Source organism: Gorilla gorilla, chromosome 12 (assembly GCF_029281585.2).
Source record: "Gorilla gorilla gorilla isolate KB3781 chromosome 12, NHGRI_mGorGor1-v2.1_pri, whole genome shotgun sequence".
Lineage (NCBI taxonomy): Eukaryota > Metazoa > Chordata > Mammalia > Primates > Hominidae > Gorilla > Gorilla gorilla.
Genome location: NC_073236.2, coordinates 136,310,420 through 136,336,855, shown reverse-complemented (window position 1 = coordinate 136,336,855; position 26,436 = coordinate 136,310,420). Strand labels below are relative to the sequence as shown.

The window sequence follows — 26,436 nt, the reverse complement described above, 5'->3', positions numbered from 1 at the left end:
GGGGCTTATATTGGGGTTCATCTTTCTTGCCTATGGACGTCCTGTTGCTCCACACCGTTCATGGCACATGCTGTCTTCCCTCCACTGAATCGCTTTTGTACTTTTGTGAGAAAGCAGTTGAGTGTATCGGTATAGATCTAGTTTCGGGTTCTCTGTTCTGTTCCATTGTATAATGTCTTAGAATTGGGTAGATTGATTCCTCCTATTTTATTCTTTTTCAAAATTGTTTTAGCTATTCTAGTTCCTTTCTCTTTTCATATACATTTTAGAATAGCCGTGTCTATATCTACAAAAATTATTGTTATGATTTTGATAGAAATTGTGTTAAGCTTGTACTGTGTATTAACTTGGGGGAGAATCAACATTTTTACTCTGTTGAGTCTCCCAATCTATACTTTTTAATTTTTATTTTATTATTTTTGAAACAGGGTCCCACTCTGTCACCCAGGTTGGGGTGCAGTGGTGCGATCTCAGCTAACTGCAACATCCACCTCCCGGGCTCAAGTGATCCTTCCACCTCAGCCTCCTGAGTAGCTGAGACCATTCTACTATGCCCGGCTAATTTTTGTATTGTTTTTGTTAGAGACAGGGTTTCACCATGTTGCCCAAGCTGGTCTTGAACTCTTGGACTCAAGTGATCCTCCCACTTCAGCCCTGCAAAATGCTGGGATTACAGGCATGAGCCACTGTGCTTGGGTGAGTCTCCTAATCTATGAAGACGATGTGTTTCTCTGTTTATTCAGATCTTTTTTGAGGTTTTCAGCAGCATTTTGTAGTTTTCAGCATGTAAGTTCTATATATGTTTTGTTAGATTTACACCTAAGTATTCCTTTTTTAAAGCAATTGTAAATGATATTATTTTGAATTTTGGTGTCTATGAGTTCATTGTTATTTTATAGAAATCTGCTTGGTTTTTCATTGTTTATTATTTTTTTGAGACAGAGTCTCGCTCTGTCACCCAGGCTGGAGTGCAATGGCACAACCTTAACTCACTGCACCCTCTGCCTCCCGGAGTCAAGCGATTCTCCTGCATCAGCCTCCCGAGTAGCTGGGATTGCAGGCATGTACCACCATGCCTGGCTGATTTTTGTATTTTTAGTAGAGATGGGGTTTTGCCTTGTTGGCCAGGCTGGTCTCAAACTCCTGACCTCAAGTGATCCTCCCACCTTGGCCTCCTGAAGTGCTGGGATTACAGGTGTGAGCCACCACGCCTGGCCTACTTGGTTTTTTAAATGTTTGCCTTGTATCCTGTCACCTGTCACACTGATTTAATAGTTTCCAGGAGCTCTTTTGTAGACTCTGGGATTTTCTAAGTAGACAACCATGTCATCTGCAACAAGGGACAGAGTTATTTTATTTTTCGAATCTACATGCTGTTTATTTCCTTTTCGGGCCCTGCTGGTGTGCCTAGAACTTTAGCACTGCATTGAGTAAGAGGTAAGAGTGGACACCCTTGCCTTGTCTTGATCTCAGGAAGGAAACATTCCATTTTTGCCCATGAAGTATGATGTTAGCTGTGGCTTTGCCTTTGACAGATGCTCTTTATCAAGTTGAGGAAGGTCCCCTGCACCTATTTTTCTGAGAGTTTTTATCATGAAAGGTGTTGGTTTATGCCAAATGCTGTTTCTATATAAATTGAGATATTCATTTGATTTTCTTTGTTAGCTTGTTAATGGGTTTTTATCAAAGGAGCTTTGAATATTGACATAGCCTCACATTCCTGGATGAAACCCCATTTGGTCATAGTTGATAAATCTTTTTCTATATTGCTGAATTCTGTCTGTTAATATTTTATTAAGGATTTTCTCATCTATATTCATGAGGGTTATTGGTCTATAGTGTTTTTGTTCTGTCTTTGTCTGGTTTTGGTATCAGGGTAATAATCAACTTTATAAAATGAATTGGTAAGTATTCCCTCCTCTTCTATTTTCTGGAAGAGGATGTGTAGAATGGTGTTAATTTTTCTTTAAACGTTCTGTAGACCCTCCTGTGAAACCATCTGGCCCTGAAATGTCTTTCTGGGGAGCGTTTAAATTGCAAGTTCAATTCCCTTCCTTGGCATATAGGGCTGTTGAATTATCTGTTTCATGCTGGGCATGTTGTAGTTTGTGTTTTCAAGAAGTGGTTCATTTTGTCTAAGTTGTCAAATTTATGTATAACTTCAATAATACATTTTAAATAAAGAATCCATTATTTTTCCTTAATTTTATTATGTGTGTGGAATTCGTCTGTTTTTACAGTTTTATTTTATGATTTTTCAGTCTAAATAAATATTCACCTTTGAACCTAGCTTCTTATGATTGTAATTTTATATGTATCTTTTTCTTAAGGTTCCGCTATCCCCCAAAACATGCAAGATTCGGGCTGCATAGAAGCTGGATCTGTCCAGCCCCTGACTAACATTTGTTTCTGGCATTAAATGAAACTTAAATGCGTAGAGTGAGTTTCCGGACTCACGTGTGGCCAGGTCTCCACAGGCCGTGGTCAAGCTCTTGCTGACTTTTGAAGCGAAATCCCATATGAACAAAGGAAAGGAGATCAGTCAGCTGCCCTCGTTTCTGTCTGATTGGTGCCAGGTGATGAGCGTCCCTCCTCTTTATGCTCTTCTGAATTTCCACAGTAGTCATGCTTATTTTTTCAAAAAACGAAAAGAAAGAAGAGAAAGCCAAAAAAGAAACAAAATTGGGATGTTCGGGTTGGAGAGTTAGCAGGGGCATCTCCAGGAGGGTCCTGCCCCCCACCCCAAAGCCGGCCTCAGGGAGTTCCAGGCGTTCCCACACTCCCCAGGCAGGACGGTGGACGCAGCGCAGACAGGAAGCTCCCCCAGATAACGCTGCGGCCGGGCGGCCTGATTTGCTGGGCTGTCTGATGGCCCGGGCCGAGGCTTCTCCCTGCGCCTGGGACTGCGGCCGCCTCTCTAAATAGCAGCCATGAGGCGCCTGGGGGCAGTGTCCTCGCGGGCCAGCGACGGGCAGGACGCCCCGTTCGCCTAGCGCGTGCTCAGGTAGGAGACTCTGCCCGGGGCTGCAGCGGAGGGTTTGACGGGGCTAAGACAGTGGAGAGGGGAGGCAGGCAGGCTTCCAAACTGGGCGCGAGGTGGGCTCCTGCTGAGCGAGGAGGATGGGAATCTGTCCCTAGATCCAGGCAAAAGATTGAGTCTCAATAAATCTGGCACCAGAGTTCCAAAGTTTGATTAGTTCATGGCGGAAATTCGTGGAGCCTATTGATGAGATGGGATCAGACCCATGAGAGGTGCTGGATGATGGAGTCACCCTCTTTGGTGGCAGATTTCAAACAGCCCAAGGCCCAGGGGGCTAAACAGTCTTAGCTAATTCCAAACCGCAGTGCAGTACCTGGTCTCACAACCTGACGATTGTTCCTGAGCCTGAGCAGCGTCTGACGGGCCAGGCGGACAGCAGCCACGACTGCCCCCAGGGACCAGTGGCTCTGTGTTGCGCTCAGGAACGGGGATCAGAGAGGTGGGGGAAAGGTGGGCCTTGCTTTGGCAACTTACCAGGGAAAGACTTTGAGTTCAGATGGGGTCATCTACAACCAAGTGGGGTCATCTTGTCTCCAAAATTGGAAAGGAGGAAAGTTTCCTAGGGCCGCTGCCTCCTACCTGGATGCCTTGCGCTAGGAACTGGCGGTCTTTTTAGAGCTGAGGTGATGTGGTCGTTCTCAATTTAAAGATGAACGTTTAAAGCCGTCGCATGTGCATAGCTGGAATTTTGGTTTGATGGGAAGCACTTTGCCTGTGGTAGGCAGAGCACTGCCCCAATCTTTCACAGCTATTCGATTTTGTTTACAATTTTGAAAAATCCATGTACCGTAGAAGAGAGCACACCGGTAATGTGCTGACTGCTGGGGGAGGATAAGAGAGGAGAGGTCCCTTCTTACTCTGTGCTCTTGGTAACAAGCTAAGAGGAGCGTGTGCTGTTGTGGGTGGAATCCAGGCTGCCCCAGAAGGTGCTCTGTCACTGTAGGGAGGGAAACACCGCGGTGGGGCTGGGGCAGTCCCCAGTGAGAGGAACCTCCTCATGCTTCAGGGATGTGGTTCTTAGGAGGTATTCGTGGTGCCTGTAAGATGCTGGGCCTTGCTGTAGATACTTAATGAAACAGTAGAATAGCATGTTTGGCAACTGAAGCCATGATTTTTTCTCATTGTCTATTTCATATTTTTTTTTTTTTTGAGTTGGACTCTGGCTCTGTCACCCAGGCTGGAGTGCAATGGCACCATCTTGGCTCACTGCAACCTCCGCCTCCCAGGTTCAAGCGATTATCCTGCCTCAGCTTCCTGAGTAGCTGGGATTACAGGTGTGCATCATGGCACCCGGCTAATTTTTGTATTTTTTAGTGGAGAGGGGGGTTTCACCATGTTGGCCAGGCTGCTCTCAAACTCCTAACCAGGTGATCTGCCCCCCTTGGCCTCCCAAAATGCTAGGATTATAGGCATGAGCCACTGGGCCTGGCCCCATTGTTTATTTCATTCATAACATGTATTTCCTCTCAGGATTCCACGTTTAACCCCCTCTCCCCTGCTTGTCAAGTCTGCCCCTTCCATTGATGGGAGGGCCCTAAGCGTCTTGGGCCCTGGCTGGGAGATAAGGATGTTGTTCTTAAAGAGGTCCTGGGGGTAGCTGTGGCTTCTCCGTTTACAAAATGGAATTCCTCTTCTAAGAAGGCAGTCAGAGGGCGAGACCTCTGGGAAGCAGAGACTCCTTCGGGGGCCTGGGTGCCCTCACCCTGTGCCTACCTGCCCTGGTTCCTGCTGTGCGTCTGAGAGCGCCCCGATGCAGGGCCTGTGCCTCCTTTGTGCCCATAGGCCTAGCTGGGGCCTGTTGCAGGAAAGTGGACAGAAACTCTGTGAATGGGCAGCGGGGTCAGTGAATGAGTGGAGCAAGTGAAGGCATGAGAAATCCCAGCCTGGTCTGTTCCGGGGATCAGTGGATGAGTGAAGTGAGGGAAGGCACAAGAAATCCCGGCCTGGGCTGCTCCAGGGTCAGTGAATGAATGGAGTGAAGGCACAAGAAATCCCAGCCTGGGCTGCTCCGGGGTCAGCGGATGAATGGAGTGAAGGCACGAGAAATCCCACCTGGACTGCTCTGGGATCAGCAGATGAGTGTGAGTGAAGGCACGAGAAATCCCACCTGGGCTGCTCTGGAATCAGCGGATGAGTGTGAGTGAAGGCACGAGAAATCCTGCCTGGGCTGCTCTGGGTTTCTCCGCTCACTACTCACCCCTTTTCTTGGGAGACGGAGTCTGATCTTTGTTGAAGCCACTCTTGGGACATCTGCGGAGTGAGGGCAGTAAAAGCCTTGCTGAACACCTGGTTATACCTGAACAGAATCATTTCTAGCTAGAGGGGAAATTCCCATGTCAGCCTTTGATTCCTGAGACATTAAAAAAAAAAAAACTAAACCCGGTTTGCATCCAACAAACACTGAGAAGTGAGGTTCGACTTGCGTACTGAGTGGGTGGGGAGGAAGAGTTTACTATTGCTTTCAGAAGCCACATACCACAAGGAGCCAAAATACTGCTGCTCAGGCAGGAGCCGGGGAGACTATGGTTATGAGCCCAGTGGACCAGCACGTCTGGCTACAAACCTTGTGGTGCCCCTTGTTTTGACATTATTTTTGTATTTTTTATTTTTATTTTATTTTATTTATTTCATTTTTTTGAGACTGAGTCTCACTCTATCACTCAGGCTAGAGGGCAGTGGTGTGATCTTGACTCACTGCAACCTCCACCTCCCGGGTTCAAGCGATTCTCCTGCCTCAGCCTCCCGAGTCACTGGAATTCCAGGCACCCGCCACCATGCCCAGCTAATTTTTGTATTTTTAGTAGAGACAGGGTTTCACCATGTTGGCCAGGCTGGTCTCGAACTCCTGACCTCAGGTGATCCACCCGCCTCGGCCTCCCAAAGTGGTGGGATTACAAACGTGAGCCACTGTGCTTGGCCCATTTCAACATTATTAGGAATTTCAGGACAATGACAGCAGGGCAGTAACCCACGTCTGCAGACTGCCTGCCCTGGAAATACTGTGTAGACATTAGATATAATAAAGATTTGGAAACACGGAAACACCACGAGGAGAAGAGCAGAAGGCTCTATTTGCAATGCAATTGTGAACTTTCGTTCTGTTGTTTGTTCCTTTATTTACTCATTCACTTGTTCACTCAGTTTGGTGCCTGCTAAACTGCAGGCTTCTGCATGCCCAGAGACCTTTACGAAGCTGTAGCTTGCACAGATCACTCGCACGTGGACCCAAGCCTGCAGGGAACAAGGAAGGTGGGAGGAGTGAAGTCAGCTGGTGGGGTCCTGGGTTTCCGCTTTTCAGTTGCCCTTATTGTTCTAATATCCGCGTGAGCACAGGGGAGAAGGGTGTGGGCACAGGCAGCGGGTGAGGGGTGTGGAGAGGAGGCTGGAGGCGGGCCGTGGGCGCGGGGTGCGGAGAGGAGGCTGGAGGCAGACCATGGGTGCGGGGTACGGAGAGGAGGCTGGAGGCGGACCGTGGGTGCGGGGTGCGGAGAGGAGGCTGGAGGCGGACCGTGGGTGCGGGGTGCGGAGAGGAGGCTGGAGGCGGAGTGCCCAGCTGCATGGCCTGGTGGTGGAGTTGGGGCCGATTGTTCAACTCTCCATATTGCATTGTCTTTAGAGTGAGGAACTGTAATAAGGTACAAGGTTGTTTTGGTAATTAAATCAAATATGTGTCCACATTTGGTATACAATGTATATTGGCTCCTTGTTCTCTCCATCAAAAACCTATTTTTAAAAATCCCTTACATCGTGACTGAAGGAGGAGGGTGAGCCCTTCCTTTGATGCATGGGGAGAGGGTAGTCGGGCAGAAAGAGGAAAGCAGCCAAGCAGTGCTGGGAAGCCCTGGATTTCAGTCCCACCCTCACCACACACTGGGCACGCAATGCTGGGAAGCGTTCTTAATTTTTCTTTTCTTTGGCTTCCTCATCTGTGACGAGCGCGTGATGGTGCTGATCTCTGTGCAGTGTATGGGAGTTATTTTCCTCCAACCCAGTGGACGTTCTGTACCCCTGTCCTTTACAAAGTCATTTCTGCAAGGGGCTCTGCAGGAAGAAGCCAGGTCCTCATTTGGTGCACGATGACCCACACCGCAGGACGGCACTGAATGGAAACGGGTTTCCCTGTACCCATTCTGCGGGAGAACTGACTGACGCAGAGGCACTGTGCGGGGGACAGGCGTTCTCAGATGAGGAACCCTGGCTTCTAGCCCTTTCCCTGGACTGGGAGCCCATGCATGTGATCACAGTAGGATCAGGAGCTGCCATTTGGTGAGCATTTGCTATGTGCCACACTGGGTCACAGTGCCACACGCATTAATTACCTCTGCTATCCCTTCAAATAGCCTATCTCCATATTAAGAGAAGGGCAGGGGCTTGCAAAGGGCATGTGGTGTGGCCAAGGTGCTGGTAAGTGGTTCAGTGGATTTGTAGCTGTCCCTCACCCACTGCCCTCAGGATGCCAAGTCCCGGGAGGTCTCTGGGTAGTGCCATGGCCCCTCCATGGCCCAGGGAGGCAAGCACTGGCCTACTGGCCCCACAGTCATGAGGGTGAGCTCTACGCCATCAGCTGTGCCCTTCCTCTCCCAGCACCCGTCAGTGGCATGCAGTCTGCCTTAATAAGATTAGATAATCCATAAGCTACAACTACATAATGTTGAATATAAAGACACTGAAGACTATGGATACTGTGCTGTGATATCTTATAAAACTCAAAAGCGGCCAGGCACGGTGGCTCAAGCCTGTAATCGCAGCACTTTGGGAGGCCGAGGTGGGTGGATCATGAGGTCAGGAGATGGAGACCATTCTAGCCAACACGGTGAAACCCCTTCTCTATTAAAAATACACAAAATTAGCCAGGCGTGGTGGCGGGCACCTGTAGTCCCAGCTACTTGCGAAGCTGAGGCGGGAGAATGGCGTGAACCTGGGAGGCAGAGCTTGCAGTGAGCTGAGATCGAGCCACTGCACCCCAGCCTGGGTGACAGTGCGAGACTCTGTCTCAAAAAAAAAAAAAAAACCTCAAAAGCAAGCAAGGCTGGGCACAGGGGCTCACACCTGTAATCCCAGCAGCTTGGGAGGCTGAGACAGGCAGATCACTTCAGCCCAGGAGTTTGAGACCAGCCTGGGCAACATGGTGAGAACCCGTCTCTACAAAAAAGACAAAAATTGCCCAGGCATGGTGGTACATGCCTGTAGTCTCAGCTACCAGGGAGGCTGAGGTGGGAGGATCCCCTGAGCCCAGGAAATTGAGGCTGCAGTGAGCCAAGATGCACTACTGCACTCCAGTACTGTCCCAAAACCAAACACAAGCAAAAGGTGACAGAATATGGTTTAAGAACGCATAATGTGTAGGAATGCTGCTTAAACCCCGCCAGAGGAGAAATTCGCATTCGGGATGGCGTCCCCCGGGGAGGGCGCGTGGACGGGAGCGGGGCTGGGGCTTTGGGGCCGGCAAGGCAGGTGCACTCACCAGTGTCTGCTGTGGTTAGACCTCGTCATTGTGTAGTTGTATACACACATTAACTCCTAATGAACTAGAAAGTGAACATCAAAAATGACACCTCGAGGTATTAATAATTGTTGAAGCTGGGCAATGGGTACATGGAAGTTCATGGTACTGCTTTTGTGTGTATCTGACATTTTCCATTATAAATGTTAATAATGATGAGAGCCTCAGCAGGACAATGCCCGGCCCCGTGATGGCTGCGTCACTGCACGGGGCGGGCTCCCATCCACGCCCCTTCTCAGAAGAGTTGGGAGCCCCCACTTTCCTCTTGGCCTTTCCACTCCTGTGCTTTGTGAAGTCATCTCTACTTCTGATTCCTCGTGGATTCTTGTAGGATGTTTGAAGAAAGGGGGATGTGGGCAGTTTCTGAATTAACCCCTTTTTCCACCACCCTTCCCACATGGGCAGGGGGCCTCAGAGTGGTGGCAGCGGAGCCGGGATTTGAGTAGGGTCGCCGTGGACAGGGTGGTGTGCGGACCATGTAGACCATCATGGTGTAGCCGAAGCTCATGGGTTTACTTTTTGTGACTTTGAGCTTTTTGTTTTGTCTTTTTTTTTTTTTTTTTTTTTTTTTTTTTGAGACAGGGTCTCACTCTGACTGCCCGGGTTGGAGTGCAGTGGTGTGATCACCGCTCACTGCAGCCTCAACCTCCCGGGCTCAGGTGATGCTCCCACTTCAGCCTCTCCAGTAGCTGGGACTACAGGTGCATAACACTACACCTGGCTAATTTTTTGTAGAGATGGGGTTTAGCCATGTTGCCCAGGCTGATCTCAAACTCCTGGACTCAAGCAATCTGCTGGCCTTGGCCTTCCAAAGTGCTGGGATTACAGGCGTGAGCCACTGTGACTTTCAGCTTTATAGTACCTTTTTTCCCCCGAGCCTTTCTTGGACATCCGGGATGAGAGATGGCTTCAGCTTTAAGGTCTGCAGGTTTTCACAGAGGTAGGATTTAAGTTCTGTCATCTTCGGCAAGTGAAGCTCTCCCACCCGCATGCCCAAGCCCTGGCTCCTCCCTAACTCTAATTCTCTCTCCCTTCCCGCCCCGCCCCTTCATCAACCCTTGCCTCAGTGGAAACGGACATTTAACATGGAATGTTCATGGCGGTAACACTAGCCGTCTCCACGTCATCTTTTTGTCTGTTACCATTAGAGGCGATTTTTTTCAGATTTGGGAGAAGGATTTCAAATGACTTCCCTTCGAGCTGCAGGGCCATCTTGGGCATCTTGACCTCCACACATTTCTGGGAGAACTCCTCGTGCAGCAGGACATCAGGTGGTAAAGGTGGGCTCTCGCCAGCCAGAGGCGGGGTCTCTGTAGACTCCATGGGGCCCTGGCTTTCGGGATCTGTCCAGACCACCCTCCCCTGGCTTTTGTAGCAGGGCTCTCACGGGGCTGTTGATGTGGGAAGCCCCCCACCACAGATGGCCTTTCTCTAGCAGTTAAGGTGACCTTCATTTTGGGCCTGAGAGGGCCAGCTGGCTTGGAATTGTGGGAGAGAAAATGCAGGGTGCCCTGACTCCCCAAGCCTCGCAAACCGAACCATTGCTCCACCCACTGGGTAACATAGGAGTCCACAGGTGTCTCAGACTCGGAAAGTTGAACCTGAGCCCCTGACTTCGCCTCACCTCCTCAGTTCTGTTTCTCAGCAGCTGGCTGCACTGTTCACCTGGCTGCTCAGAACAAAAGCTTTAATCTTTGACTTCTCTCTGTCATTTCCCACATAATTGATCAGCAAAACCTGTCAGCTTTGCTTCCAGACTGCATCCCAGACCTCTGTCATCACCTCCACCCACACGTGGGGTCCAGCTGCCATCCTCGCCCGCTATGATGTTGTGGTCACCCTGGCTTGGTCTCCTTGCTTCCGTTGCTGTTCCCCTAAGTCTCGTCTCAAAAGCAGGGAGACCCTTTTGTAAAGCCGCTCCCTGATCCAGACCCTCTGTCTCTTACAGAGCAACCCCCAAAGCTGCTGGGCGCCGGCTCCTGTCTCCGGCTGTCTGCTTCCTCTGTGCCCACCAGGCCAGCCCACCTCTCCCCGCACTGTCCGGCATGCACTGCCTCAAGGCTTTCTCTGAGCCGCCCTCACCCACCTGTCAGCGAGGCTTCCCTGGCAACCGTCCTGAACAGCAGCATGTGTCCCGGCCACTGTACTCTGCCTCACTCTTCCCCACGGCGCTTACCCCTGCCTCTGTCTGTCTCTGTCTGTCTGTCTGTCTGTCTGTCTGTCTCTTCCAATAGGAATAAAAACATAAATGTTCTTGCTCTACTCCTGGTGCCTAGAGCTGTGCCTGACATTTGGTCGGCATCCACAAATGTTTTTGAACGAATGATTACCCAAACGAAAGGCTGCCAGGAAGTATCCAGAAGCATGGCCTTTGGGATGGACAGATGCTCCTGTGGCTTCCATGCTCTGCGGAGCCCCAGTCCCAGCTCGCCACGGCTCTTTATCAGCTGTGCTCCAGGGCTGCTGTCCGCACTCTGCCCTTCTGGCCTGTCCCTCTCTCCCCTCCTGTCCCTTTCCCTCTGTTTCCTGGGCCTCTCCCTTCAAGTTGAGTAGTTTCCATTGCCCTCTTTGTTTTCTGAGTTTTATTTATTTATTATATATTTTTTTTTTTGGGACGGAGTCTCGCTGTCATGCAGGCTGGAGTGTAGTGGCATGATCTCAGGTCACCGCAACCTCCGCTTCCTGGGTTCAAGCAGTTCTCCTGCCTCAGCCTCCCAAGTAGCTGGGATTAGAGGTGCCCGCCACCACACCCAGCTAATTTTTGTGTTTTTAGAAGACATGGGGTTTCACCATGTTGTCCAGACTGGTCTCGAACTCCCGACTTTAGGTGATCTGCCCACCTCAGCCTCCCAAAGTGCTGGGATTACAGGTGTGAGCCACTGCGCCCGGTCTTGTTTTCCAAGTTTTAATGCCCTTCACAATGAAGAAACAAAGAGGTCAGCAGGTACCCGCCCCTCCTGGGATGGTCAGATGTCCATGACACCCCTCTTCCTGTGGGCTCGGCACCCACCTCCCCAGGCCCCTGGGTTCCTAAGGCCGGGGCTCCTCTTCTCTTACTGATCTCACCGAGGAAGGCCAGGTGCCTGTCTCCTGCCACCTAAGGAGATGTGGGGCATGGATTCCTTGTCTGTGAATGGAGCCGCTAAGCTTGGGGCTCCTCAGGCGCCTTGGCTGTTTCCTTTAGCCGTATCTCAGCCTCCCTCCACTGTGCCCAGCTCTGCAGAGGCTCCATGTCTGTGGCTGGCTATGCTGTGTGGAGACCCCTACTCCACTCTGTGTAGGAATCGTTTGTCCCAGAGATCAGATCGAACTCCTTGGGGTGGGCGAGCCGTAGGCCTTCAATCAAGGCTCACTGACCAGGGTTGGCATGCACTTGGTGCCTGGTGCTGACCCTGGGGCTGCTGTGGAAGCTTCTCAGTGGAGGCTCATGATTGGTGCCTGAGTGAGTGAGGAGCACCCGCCATGGGGGCCCAGACAGCCCTTCCAGGCACCAGGAGGGCTACACCCCTTGCCTCCGAGGCCTGCTCACTGTCACTGGCTGCCCGGCTGTTGCAGTTCCCATCACTGTTTGTTCCTTCCTCTGTGTAGGAGTTGGTGTCCTGCCTGCGCTCAGGATGAGGGGGAATCTGGCCCTGGCGGGCGTTCTAATCAGCCTGGCCTTCCTGTCACTGCTGCCATCTGGACATCCTCAGCCGGCTGGCGATGACGCCTGCTCTGTGCAGATCCTCGTCCCTGGCCTCAAAGGTAACCGCTCCCTGGACTCTGGGCTGCTGGGCAGTGGCCTCCGGGCCAGCTGAGAGACTCCCATGCAACTGCGCAGTTCCACGGAAAAGCACAAAGCCCGAGCAAATCTGCTTACCCCATTGGGTCTCAGTTTCCCCATCTGGAAATCAAGGGTTGGGTGACATGATGTCTAAACTGTCTTCGGCCATGGAATTCCTAATTCTGAAGATAGCAATTTATTTGCAACTCAGCCCTCTCCAGGGGGACCTTGCTGGAAGGCACCTGGCTTTGCGTCAGACCCTGCACACATGGCCTCGTGTGATCCTCCCCATGAGATAATCTCATGTGGACCATTTTACAGATAAGGAAATTTGAGGGTCAGAGAAAATTTGCAACTTGTGTTAAGTTCCCAAAGTGTGATTCTACATTGCTTCCTGAGAGCTCTTAATATTTTATTTTAAAAATTAAAAAATCCCTGGTGATCTAGTGGTTAGGGGAAAAAAAAAAGACAGGAACTTTTTTTTTCTTGTTGCTTTGTCTGTAATCTGCTCCCGGATAGAGATAGTTCTGCAGGTCAGGCATGGGTGAGAAAGTCCCTGAGGCTGCGGTATCTGAAGCCTCCAGAGCAGCATCTTCAAGTAAGAAAATCACCAGCTTCTACAAAGCAGAGGCAACAGGTCCCCAAGCCTGGGGGAGCCCGGTGTGAAATGAAAATGTGGGCCCCTTGTTCAAAATTACAGAACCCAAGAAGGGACAGCAGAGTGTGTACCAGTGTCCGGTGGCAGGGCCGGGGCTGCACCGGCAGCAGCAGAATCCAGGCCGCTGCTGAGGGGAGTCACGTGGGTGCCGAGGAGGGGGAGGGGGAGGGGCAGTCACGTGGGTGTTGAGGAGGGGGAGGGGCAGTCACGTGGGTGCTGAGGGGGAGGGGAGTCACGTGGTTGGTGAGGGGGTGAGGGAGAGTCATGTGGGTGCTGAGGAAGGAGAGGGGGAGTCACGTGGGTACTGAGGAGGGAGAGGGGCACATTGACCTTTTGCAACCTGAATCCGGTCCGCCCCCTCCTCATCGGCGGGCTGCTTGGGCCTTCAGCTTCTCTTGTGGAGCGTCTGCAGCTCTTTTTATTAAAACATTAGAGAAAAGTAGATTCAAACCCACGATCAAAACAGTCACCACGAAAGACAAACCCTGCTCAGCCCGTGTTGTACAAAATGAAAAGGTCAGCCCTCTCCCGGGACACAGGGTCCGGACAGCTCGGGGCCACCCTGCCATGCTGTGCAGCTCCGGCTGGGGGCTTTTTTCCGGCTGTGTTCACCCTGCTGTTGGAAACCAAGTGGACTGTCCTGCAGCCCAGACAAGCCCAGTGGCCTTTGTGCTTTTGATTGTGATAAATGTGCCTGCTTTAGAAAATGTTTAATTATGTTGGAAGCAACTTAAACTGTTGGACGCCTACGGCTCTCTCAGAAGTTTTGGTGAAAGTGGCTTTGGCCCTGACTTTGTGGTAGCGTGTGTGGGTTTGTGAGTGGAACCTTCAGCTTTAGGTTGGAAACCGTGGCTGTGGAGAGCTGGACTTTTGGCTGTGGAGGTCACGTCCCTGCCCGATGTGGTGGGTGTCTCCGAGTCCCTACGGTTCTCTTCCCTGCACCCTGCCAGGTCAGTAGCGCGCACTGGTGGGGGCCGTGGGGTGGGCTCCAGGGTCCTTTCTGGACGCCGCCTTTCCCAGGTGCTGTTGGGAGGGTCCTTCCCAGCTGTCCACGTCCTGGGTCCCCTGGATGTGCTGTCATTTCCCACATGGGTAGGGTCCCTTCTCAACCTTCGCAGGCTGGGAAGTAGGGCAGGTCTGAGAGTGCTGTGGGTCAGCCGTCCTGCGTGACGGGTCACCTGTCCTCCCAAGCCTCGGCCTCCTGGTCCGTGAGGTTGGGGAGGCGATGCCAGCTTTGGGCTCTGTGGGGATGCAATGGTGGCACCAGGAGTGGGCACACAGTGACCGGGGACCCAGCCCCTGCTCCCTGCTCTGGGACAGTGACTTACAAAGCACTAACCCTGTGCAGGCAGCGAGCCCGACCAGGGAGCAGATCAGGTGTCCGTCCAGCACGCGCCCTGCGAGTCCGCAAGCGAGAGGCGAGCACAAGGGGCAAGGAGCGGTTTAAAAGGATTCAGGATACCCAGCATGTCAGGAATTGGGTTACTCAATGGAGAAAATGGTGTGTGCCAGCAGACTTCATCCCTGCCGGCCACAGCATGTGCCGTAGCCCCCCAGGGTCGCTGGAGGTCAAAGAGGAGAGGCAGCGTGCGGCACAGTGCCAGCTTCTAAGGAAACAGACACACACGCAGTCACCATTCATTAGACAAACGTCCGTTGAGAATCTACCAGGCAGGCTCAGGGCTGGGATGAAGAAGCCACGGCCTGTCTCCTCACAGTCCCGCCGTTCAGCCCCGGACACGGGGTGGCATCTGGTCTGAGAAACACAGCACGCGCCGCCCCCCCAACCCCCACAACCCCTTGTGTTTTGGATCCTGAAACCTCTGCCAACTCCACATTTGGCTGGAGAATCTTCCTGGGCACACGAGTCAGGCTGCTGCTGACTGCTGGTGGTGCTTGAGATGACATTTATTTGCCATTCCAGGCCATTTCAGATAATAATATATTATCTTTACATTTAGAGGGAATAATATATTGTCTTTACATTTAGAGAGAATGACAATTCCTTTTAATGGGAAAAAAGTCTTTTTTTAATGGTTAAAAAAATGGCTGTAGGTGAGAAAACATTTATCTGTATTAACAAATGTGTTTCCCAGAAATATGAAAGGTCATAGTTCTTCTTATAGGCTTTATCAAATGAATTTTTTTTTGCTTTTTTTTTTTTTTTTGAGATGGAGTTTCTCTCTTGTTGCCCAGGCTGGAGTGCAATGGTGCGACCTTGGCTCACTGCAACCTCCGCCTCTCAGGTTCAAGTGATTCTCCTGCCTCAGCCTCCCAAGTAGCTGGGACTATAGGCGTGCACCATCACGCCCGGCTAATTTTTGTATTTTTAGTAGAGACGGGGTTTCACCATGTTGTCCAGGCTGGTCTCGATCTCCTGACCTCAGGTAATCCACCCTCTTTGGCCTCCCAAAGTGCTGGGATTACAGGTGTGAGCCACCATACCTGGCCTATCAAATTAATTTTAAAATCATTTACTGCCATTCTTTAAAACAACATTGATAAACCCAGTAATGGGGCCTGAATAACATGCGCTGTGGGAGGTTTGCTCTTCTGACACCTGACGGCCTGTGTGTGCCGTCTCCCCTTGTGTAGAACGAGCCAGGCAGGCTGAGGTCCCGGCTTTCTCCTCTCTGACTTCCCATGGCCCTGGGGTGCCGTGGCACTTGTTGTGGCCAGCAGGGATGTGAAGTCGCTGGCACACGAGTTTGTGCAGCTTATAAGCAGGTGGCGTGACAGTCAAGCACTGTCCACGGATCTTCCTCAACTGGCTATAAATATGTCGAAGTATCTTAGGTTCTCAATAAAATAACTGACATGCGCCTTCCTAGCTGGGTTGGAAATGACCCCAAATACAATCTAGGTAAAATATTTTTGTTTGTAGATTTGTACATGATTTGCAGGGAAGCCAAGCAAATAGTAAATGTCAGCCACGTTTTGTTTCTTTGAGCGAGGAGAGAGCTGCGTTGTGGTGATGGTGGAAGTGAGCCAGCAGTTGAAATGTTAGCCTCTCCTGGTAGAGAAATAACTTGTCATTAGAACTTTATGTAGTCAATCATCCTGAAAATGAAAAGGATGTGGGAAAAATGTCATTGTGCTCGCTGGGTCTACATTACAAAATGCATGGAGTGTTGAGTGGGAATGTGTATAGAAATCCTGCTCTGGAGTCATTACCTGCAGGGACATACATCTTTATGACCCCTGGGACCAGTGGACAATGAACACTTCAAACCTTGCCAAATTGGCCAGGTGCAGTGGGTCACGCCTGTGATCCCAGCACTTTGGGAAGCCGAGGTGGGAGGGTGACTTGAGCCCAGGAGTTTGAGACTACCCAGGGCAACAGAGTAAGACCCTATCTCTGGAAAACAAAAAACAAAAAACAAAAACAAAACAAAACAAAAAAACAACCCTGCCAAATTGTGAACAGTGCTTGAAAACAGCCTTGGTTCTTAAGATGCGTGGACAGGGCAAGTCTACAAGGTGGAGGCGACGGGGACCGTGGAGAAACCAGGGCAGCCCCGCCGTGGATGGGAGGCCTCTGTACTCTCTGGTCTTCAGTGCTGTTGCTCCTGAACCAGGGATTAAAATACTTTTTCTCGTGACAACCAGCACGGTGTCTTCCAGGGCGTATTTTGTTCAATCCATCAGAGCTGAGGAGGACCAGGCTGGGAGGGCTTACGCTGGGTTTTGCACAGGAAGGAAAGCGGTTTCTGACTCCAGGTTTGGGTTCCCCACACTGCAGGCACAGCCGTGAGGCATTTGGGGTGCCTGCTGCCCAGCACTGGCTGAAATGCGCCTGGCCCTGTACAACTACAGACACAGGTCCATTAAGCAGAGCCCTTGGGAGATGGCATGTAAGTGGATTTTGTGATTAGCTGAGAGATATAAAGAAAACCTGTGTTAAATCCTCTTCTTTAGAAAGTCTTGCTGTTTTTAATGACTTATTATTCTTTCCTGCTTTAGTAACGAGAGTTTGCCGGACACAGTGTAATGTGTGGTGCTTTTCAGGGTCTTTCCGTGCCTCCAGTTGTTACTATGAGCTATTTTTCTTTTCTTTGATTTTTTTTTTTTTTTTTTTTAGAGACAGGATATTGCTGTGTCACTCAGGCTGGAGTGCAGTGGTGCACTTATAGCTAACTGCAGCCTGCAGCTCCTGGGCTGAAGAGCTCCTCCCACATCAGCTTCCTGAGTGGCTGGGACTACAGGTGCACAGCAACACATCGTGCTATTTTTTTTTTTTTTTGAAATGGAGTTTCGCTCTTGTTGCCCAGGCTGGAGTGCAATAGCGTGATCTTGGCTCATTGCAACCTCTGCCTCCTGGGTTCAAGCGATTCTCCTGCCTCAGCCTCCAGAGTAGCTGAGATTATAGGCACCCGCTACCACGCCTGGCTAATTTTTGTATTTTTAGTAGAGACGGGGTTTCACCATGTTGACCAGGCTGGTCTCAAACTTTTGACCTCAGGTGATCCACCCGCCTTGGCCTCCCAAAGTGCTGGGATTACAGGTGTAAGCCACCATGCCCAACCCCTGCTAATTTTTTTGTAGAGATGGGGTCTTGCTATGTTGCCCAGGCTGGTCTCAAACTCCTGCCTTTAACGATCCTCCTGCCTTGGCCTCCCAAAGTGCCAGGATCACAGGCATGAGCCACTGCACCTGGCCAACCAGTTTTTAAAAATCAGATTAGAGATAGGCAGATGGATGCAGGTGGAGGTTGGTCAAAAGCTATCATGACAAACTTGTCCTTACTGCTTTAGGAGGAGAGGAGACGAGGGTGAGTAGTCATGCTGGTTAGTGAGTCTCGCTCTGAGGTTTTGAAGCCTGAGCAAGGCGTGGTAAAGACACACTGGCGTGCCAGCACATCCCAGCTTGGACATGTCACTTGATTCTCGTAGCTGTGTCTTCACTTCTAGAGTGGACATAGTGCCGGCCCCATGTAGGGGGAGAGTGAAATTATTATGCAAATAAGTGAATGCCGTGTACAAACTCCAGGAGCTTTCTTAAGCGGTATGAGAAGAGCTGGCTGACCTGCTTAGTGTTGATTCTTTACGAGTACTGATGGAGCACCCGCCTTCTTCCTGGTGCTCTGGGGGACCGAGGGTTGGGTGAGATGGAGCTGTGTCTTCTCAGAGCTTTCAGCCAGTGGGAGAAAGAGCAGACTGCTGTCATGTAGGCGGTGTGAAATGCTTTATGAAGGAAACATTCTTCCGCCCTCATCTCAGCCACAGTCACTGTTGGCCTGGACCGTGGCATGGGTGGTCGGGTTATCCCCATGAGCTCCAGGCATGAAGTCCCTGGGCTGCCTGCTGCCTCGGGCTCGTGGCTCGCTCTGCCCAACCACCTGGCTTCCCGTCATCTCCTCCAGCCCTTCCCCCTTGTCTGTGCACCTGCTGACCCTGTCCTCAGAACACTTCTTACTCTGTGCCTGGCTACCCCTGCTCAGCAGCTTAGCCTGAGAACCACCCCTCAGAGGGGCTTTTCGGATCTTGCTGTCTAAATTATGGCTCCTTTGTTGAGGTTATTGCCTCATTTTATTCTTGGCGTCTGGTGTTGCTAATGAGAATTCTTACGTCCATCTGATTCTCATTCACAGGTATGCAGTCTTTAAACTGTTTTTACCTCCTGGGTAGCTGACAGCATTTTCTCTTTATTCTTGGTGTTCTGTGGTGTCGCTCTGACACGTCTGAGTTACTTTTCTCTGATTTTTCCCTGTGTGGTTCTCCGCAGGCCCTTTCACAGAGTTCTTTCAGGGCTTTCCTTAGCACTGGGAAATCGCAGCTACTAAATCTTTGCAGCCACGAAGGCTTTGTTCCTCTCTTTCTGGAACTGCTGTCAGAGCGACATTGGCATTTGTGAGTTTTTCCTTCAACTCTCAACTTCATAACTTCAAAACAAACAAACAAAGCCTGCATTTCTTATTAGTGCTGCCCTGTGAACAATGCTTCCTCCTCACCGCTGGCTCCACGAGGCCTCTTCATCCTTGGCCACCGGGGACTCGCCTTTCTGCGGAGTGGCTCCCGTACAGCGTCTCTGCTCGGCTCTTTCCGCTGCAGTGTGCTGTTGTTCCTGGACTGGCCTCTCCCATGTTATGAGGACCTCCATTCACCAGTTGCACAGTCAGCGTCCGGCTGCTCCACTGTTCCATCTTCTCTGTTCTTTCTTCTGCACGATGCTGGTGCCCCTGAAACCTCTGGGGATTCTTAATGCTGAGTTTATCTTGTTAGTGGATATTTCTTGCTAAACTGTCAATACTTCTCTTTTCTTCTTACAAGATAAGAAAGCAAACTTGAGAACTACTTGGAGCCTCAGAGCAGCATGTGAGTGTTGATCGTGGGTCAGCCCAGGGGCAGCCCACAGGCTTTTCAGCAGGTGGCCCTGCGGGGCTGGGGCTGTGGCACGGGGGTGATGTGGGGATGGGCCTGCCACCATCGCTGTGCTTTTCTCTTTGTTACTTGGATTTAAATGGAAAGTCCCCTCCGTGAGGCCAGATAATCAGCTTTGGGGATTTTGTGGAGGGATCTGTAATCTCAACTGAGCCTCTCTCCAAGACAAGGTGTGTGGGCGGCAAGCCATCCAGGTGCCGAGGCAAGAGACCGAGGGCACGAGCTGGTCCAGTATGATAAAATATATAAAACAACAAGAGTTATACTAGAGTATATATGCTCTCTCTCTATATAGGGTTGTTATATATATTTTATCATACTGGAACAGCTCGTGCCCTCAGTCTCTTGCCTTGGCACCTGGATGGCTTGCTGCCCACAAAGGTGCAAATGGAGAGTTATAGAGAAGTAAAGTTTATGTGAACGCTGCCACAATTGTGCAGAGAGGGAAGGTGAACTTGTAGCATATCAGCGCACAGATGCGCACACATACACATGCACACCTATGCACATGCAGACACACTCCCTGTCTGCAACCATTCAGAGGAGGGATAGTGCAACAGGTAAGAAATGCGGCCTTATAAAAATGACTACAGAGCCGAGTCCCAGCCAGCAGAGTGGCCCTGTTGAGAGAATCCGGAAGAGCCTCCCGGAGAACCAGGTGAGAAGGCGGACCCTGGACAGGAGCCGGCTGACCAGGCAGGCTGGGCAGAGGGCACAGAGTAGGGAAAGACCGGGGTCCGATGTAGTGACCACACTGAGGAGAGGCTCAAGTACTGGACATCATTTATAGCTGAATCTAGAGACATAATAGAATTCCATTTGTTTCAGGACAGTCATTTTGGTGTGGATTAGAGTGGAGGGAGAAGACTGGAGCAGAGGTGTTGGTGTCCACAGGCCTTCCTGAGGCCCCTGGCCTCACTGCGCACATCTCTGAACTGTGCCTTGTAGGGTGTCTCCACCAGTGATTCACCCTCTGTCTCCTGCACCTGCTGAGCCCTGGAAGCGGGTGGACGTGCCCACCTGGTCCAGACAGCCCCCATGGTGGAGGCCCTGGCTGAGCAGGAGCCTGTGCCCTGGGGGGCTCACACTGACGGGGCCAGGGGGATGCTGACATAGTTCATCCTTCCCTGAGTACCAAGCAGATGAAGCTCAGGGAGAGGTCGGGGTGACGCTTCCCATGGGGGCGCCTGGAGACGCTGTCGCCCTTCTCATTGGTGTTAGGGTTGGGGAGAGCCGGCGTTTAGACGGCACTGTGCGCCCAGGGACAGACTAGGAGCCCGCCAAGAGGGATAACTGGTGAGAGAAACACAGGCCCTTTCTAAGAGCCCGCCAAGAGGGGTAACTGGTGAGAGAAACACAGGCCCTTTCTAAGAGAGAAGGTAGGGCAGGGAGACAAATAGCCCTAAAAGCAGAATCAGGGGCACCCAGGGTAGGGGCTGGGCTGCAGGCGGGGAGGGAGGTGGGGAGAGAAGGGGCTTGGCCACCTGCAGGGACCCGGGCAGAACGCTTCTAACTGTTCTTCCTCCACAAATCACTCTGAGACGCTGTGCTGGCCAGACGAGCTGCTAAATGGATGTGACTTCTTCCACAGGGGATGCGGGAGAGAAGGGAGACAAAGGCGCCCCAGGACGGCCTGGAAGAGTCGGCCCCATGGGAGAAAAAGGTACCTGCAGCCCTGGGCCGGCCCTCAGAGCTCTGAGGATGGAGGCACCGCTCCTGCTAGAGCCGGGTGGGGAGGTGGGGGTGGTGGTTCCAGAGAGGACAGGCCCTGCCCTCTGGGTCCCAGGGAGGCAGATGGCATGGGACTCGGCTCGGGAGCAGGGAGGGGAGAGTGCTCCTTCAGCACTGCTACTTGTGCTGACCTGTGGGGCCCTAGGAAAGAAAGTGTGTCCTGGAACTCAGCAGAGGCTCCTGGCCCCTTTAAGCCTCATCTGTAAGACGGGAATAACAGCTTCCAGATCATTTGTGAGTGCTAAGTGAATCAGTGTCGTTATGAAGGCGGCGTGGCAGAGTACACAGATAGGACCCTCATCACTTTGCGTCTGTCTCCTCCTTCGTAAAGTTGTGTGATTCTGCCTGCCTCATGGGACTGTGCCGAGGCTCATGGGAGCTAGATCATACATGTAAAGGAAATGTATCGTGTGTAAAGTAGCTGCACAGTGCATGGAAGGGGTTAAATATATGGTGGCTATTATCTTTATATACTCCTTGTTACTGCTTAAAATTTTTTTAAGTGTTTTTTCTTTTTCTTTTTTTTTTTTGAGACTGAGTCTTGCTTGCTCTGTTGCCCAGGCTGGAGTGCAGTGGCACAGTCTTGGCTCACTGTAACCTTCTCCTCCCAGGTTCAAGCTATTCTCCTGCCTCAACCTGTTGAGTAGCTGGCATGTGCTATCACGCCCAGCTAATTTTTTTTGGGGGGGGTATTTTTAGTAGAGACGAGGTTTCACCATGTTGGCCAGGCTGGTCTCGAACTCCTGGCCTCAAGTAATACATTTTTTCTAAGTCATTAAAGATTGTCTCTAGAAATGCTTTATCAGTATGTATACATCATTCTATGAGAACATATACTACAGTTAGCCAACCCCCCAACCAATCTTTTAACATTGGAGAGTTAAGTTGTTTCCAATTAAAACAAATTATTATAACAACACAAAGATAATTAAATATATTTTTAAGCCCATACACTGTTTTTTGAAACGTTTTTGAGGTATAATTTATGGACATTCTCATTTTGAGATTACCATGCAATCAGTTTTGACCATTGCACTCGCCCGTACCCTCGTCCTAAGCAAGAGCTGGAACATTCTTTTTTTTTTTTTTTTTATAAGCTTTCCTTTTATTAAGTTTAGAGAGGAACAATTCTAAATAAAGCTTTAAAAAATCTTCAACACAGATATTTTTTATAGGCAATACAGAAGGACAGGATGACCAATAAGGGTGCTCAGAGTAAAACTCCTAAAGTTGCACAAGTTGTAGAAGAAAATTTCTTATAATGAAAGGACATGAGTATCTAGATTGAACAGAACTACCAGAAACCTGGCAAAGTAAACGAAAAAAAGATTCATACCAAGACAACTGACTTTGAAATTTCAGAACACAAAGATAAAAACAAAATCCAAAATTTTCCAGACACTAAATATCACATACAAAGAATTAGGAATCCGAATAACATCAGTCTTCCCAATATTAGCAGTTGAAGAAAGAACAGTACCTTTAAAATCCTGAGGGAAACTTATTTCCATTCAAGAATTCTACACCCAGCTAAACTATCCATCAAGGCTGAGAGCAGAATAAAATATTTTCATGTGTTTCAGTTCACAACACTGTACCTCATATGCACCCTTTCTCAGGAATCCACTGAGAAATATTTTCTTTTTTTTTTTAAAGGGATTTTATTTTATTTTATTTTAGTATTTATTGATCACTCTTGGGTGTTTCTCACAGAGGGAGATTTGGCAGGGTCATAGGACAGGGAAGGTCAGCAGACAAACAAGTGAACAAGGGTCTCTGGTTTTCCTAGGCAGAGGACCCTGTGGCCTTCCGCAGTGTTTGTGTCCCTGGGTACTTGAGATTAGGGAGTGGTGATGACTGTTAACGAGCATGCTGCCTTCAAGCATCTGTTTAACAAAGCACATCTTGCACCGCCCTTAATCCATTTAACCCTGAGTGGACACAGCACATGTTTCAGAGAGCATGGGGTTGGGGGTAAGGTCATAGATTAACAGCATTCCAAGGCAGAAGAATTTTTCGTAGTACAGAACAAAATGGAGTCTCCCATGTCTACTTCTTTCTACACAGACACAGCAAGAATCTGATTTTTCTATCCTTTCCCCACATTTACCCCTTTTCTATTAGACAAAACCGCCATCCTCGTCATGGCCCATTCTCAATGAGCTGTGGGGTACACCTCCCAGACGGGGTGGCGGCTGGGCAGAGGGGCTCCTCACTTCCCAGAAGGGGTGGCCGGGCAGAGGCACCGCCACCTCCCTCCCGGACGGGGCAGCTGGCAGGGCGGGGGCTGCCCCCCACCCCCCTCCTGGACCGGGTGGCTGGCCGGGTGGGGGCTGGCCCCAACCTCCTTCCCGGACGGGGCAGCTGCCGGGCGGAGACGCTCCTCACTTCCCAGATGGGGCGGCTGCCAGGCGGAGGGGCTCCTCACCTCCCAGACGGGGTGGCGGTCAGGCAGAGACACTCCTCAGATCCCAGACGGGGTCGTGGCGGGGCAGAAGTGCTCCCCACATCCCAGATGGGGCGGTGGGGCAGAGGCGCTCCCCACATCTCAGACGATGGGCGGCCGGGCAGAGACGTTCCTCACTTCCCAGACGGGATGGCGGCCGGGAAGAGGCGCTCCTCACTTCCCAGACTGGGCAGCGGGGCAGAGGGGCTCCTCACATCCCAGACGATGGGCGGCCAGGCAGAGACGCTCCTCACTTCCCAGACGGGGTGGCGGCCGGGCAGAGGCTGCAATCTCCGCACTTTGGGAGGCCAAGGCAGGCGGCTGGGAGGTGGTTGTAGCGGGCCGAGATCACGCCACTGCACTCCAGCCTGGGCAACATTGAGCACTGAGTGAACAAGACTCTGTCTGCAATCCCGGCACCTCGGGAGGCCGAGGCTGGCAGATCACTCCCGGTTAGGAGCTGGAGACCAGCCTGGCCAACACAGTGAAACCCCGTTGCCACCAAAAAAATATGAAAACCAGTCAGGCGTGGCGGCGCACGCCTGCAATCCCAGGCACTTGGCAGGCTGAGGTAGGAGAACCAAGCAGGGAGGTTGCAGTGAGCCGAGATGGCAGCAGTACAGTCCAGCTTCGGCTCGGCATCAGAGGGAGACCATGGAAAGACAGGGAGAGGGAGACCGTGGGGAGAGGGAGAGGGAGAGGGAGAGGGAGACCGTGGGGAGAGGGAGAGGGAGAGGGAGACCGTGGGGAGAGGGAGAGGGAGAGGACTGGAACATTCTGATTTCACTTAGCGTAATGCCCTCCAGGTTCATCCAGGTCACAAATGCTGGGATTTTCTTATATTTCAAGACTGAATAATATTCCGTTATATATGTGCCATGTTTTCTTTATCCACTGATTGGTCAACAGACGCGTAGGTTGTTTTCATGTGATGGCCGTTGTGAATAATGCTGCAGTCAGCATGAAACTGTAGGGATCTCTTCAAGATCCGATTTCATTCCTTTGGCTATGGACCTAGTAGTGACATTGCTGGATCATGTGGTAGTTCTGCTTTTGATTTTTTCTTTTCTTTTTTTTTTGTAAGTTTTTAAACTTTTTATTTGCATATTTAAAAAATTGTGCATTCCAATAATTAAAATCATTTGACAAAAAAAAAATGGCTCTCTGATTAAACTGCATTACAGCCTGCAGGACACCTTGGGCCAGCTTGGTTTTACTCTAGATTTCACTGTCGTTCCACCCCACCTCTTCCTTCACCAACATGCAAGTTCTTTCCTTCCCTGCCAGCCAGACAGACAGATGGGAGAGGCAGGCGCAGCCTTCGTTGTCCGTAGTTCTTTGATGTGAAAGGGGCAGCACAGTCATTTAAACTTGATCCAACCTCTTTGCATCTTACAAAGTTAAACAGCTAAAAGAAGTAAAATAAGAAGGCAATGCTTGTGGAATGTACAGTGCATATTGGCCATGCACGCCTCATTATGGTTCGCCTGCTTGCTTCTCCTGTTCAGTCGTTTCTTTGGAAGGCAGTGGATTTTTCTCTTGAGTCTCTGTCTTCTTCAGTTTCGACTTATCGAATTTCTCGATCTCAGCCATATTGGGTTTGTCAGACATGGTTGTGGAGGAAAAGCGGAGCGAGCCGTGCGAGAACGAGAGAAGTCTGGTGTGCGCAGTGGCCACCACCAAGTTGTCGCTTTTGATTTTTTCAAGGAGCCTCTGTACTGTTTTCCATTCCCACCAGCGATGTCTAAGGGCTCGCCTTTCTCCACATCTTCTCCAATGCTTACTCTATTTCGCCTTTTTGATACCAGCCATCCTAACAGGTGTGAGGTAATGTCTCATTGTGGCTTTAGTTTCTATTTTCCTGATAATTGATGATGTTGACCACCTTTCCATAAACCTGTTGGACATTTGTATGTCTTCTTAGAAAAATGTCTATTCAGATTCTTTGCCCATTTTTAAATTGGGTTATTTGTTTTTCGGCTATTGAGTTGTATGAGTTCCTTACATATTTTGGATATTAACCTCTTATCAGATATATGATTTGCAAATACTGTCTTCCATTCCATAGGTACCTTTCTGTTTTGTTGATTGCTTTCTTTGCTATGCAGAAACTTGTTAGTTGGATAGGTTAGTACCACTTATTTATTTTTGCTTTTGTTGCCTGTGCTTTTGGGGTCATATCCAAAAAAATCATTGCCAAGACCAATGTCAGTGAACTTTTCCCTTACATTTTCTTTTAGGAGTTCTGTGATTTCAGGTATTACATTTAAGTCTTCTATTTTGAGCTGATTTTTATGTATGGTATAAGACAAGCATTCAGTTTTGTGTTTTTGCATGTGAATATTCAGTTTTCCCAATAGCATTGTGAATTCTTTGTGCCTTTGTTGAAGGTTAGTTGACTGTATATGCACTCATGGGCTTATTTCTGTGCTTTCTTTTCTGCTCTATTGTCTACATGTCTGTTTTTATGCCAGTGCTTGTTTGAGCAAGTATACTGGTTTGATTACCATCTATCTGTAATATAATTTGAAATCAGGAAGTGTGATGCCTTCAGCTTTGTTTTTCTTGCTTAAGGCTGCTTTGGCTATACATGACCTTTTATGGTTTTACATGAATTTTAGGTTTTTTTTTCCATTTCTCTGAAAAGTGCCTTTGGAATTTTGATAGAGATTACGCTGAATCTGTAGATTGCTTTGGGTAGTATGGACATTTTGAAATATTAATTCTTTTGATCCACGAACAGATATTTTTTCCATTTATTTGTGTCTTCAATGTTTCATAGTTCTCAGTGTACAGGTACATAACACTTCCTTGGTTAAATTTACTTCTAAATATGTCATTCTGTTTGGTGCTATAGTCAAGGAGATTGTTTCCTTAATTTTTTTCAGGTGGCTCATTGTTAGTGTATAGAAATG

General features: G+C 50.0%; 1 protein-coding gene across 5 annotated transcripts in view; it reads left to right on the top strand.

Moving 5' to 3' along the window:
• The first annotated feature begins 2,697 nt into the window (after positions 1–2,697).
• COLEC11 (collectin subfamily member 11) overlaps positions 2,698–26,436 on the top strand; it is a 48,847-nt gene continuing 25,108 nt past the window's right edge. The window contains exons 1-3 of one of the 5 annotated variants that reach the window (XM_004028786.5): positions 2,699–3,004; positions 12,132–12,287; positions 20,936–21,007. In XM_004028786.5, the coding sequence (XP_004028835.3) occupies positions 12,158–12,287; positions 20,936–21,007 (202 nt within the window). In that variant the 5' untranslated portion in view covers positions 2,699–3,004; positions 12,132–12,157. Of the gene's footprint in view, positions 3,005–12,131; positions 12,288–13,201; positions 13,915–20,935; positions 21,008–26,007; positions 26,011–26,436 lie in introns of those variants that run through there. The other 4 variants (XM_063696076.1, XM_004028787.5, XM_004028792.5 and 1 more) reach the window with 4 other exon arrangements.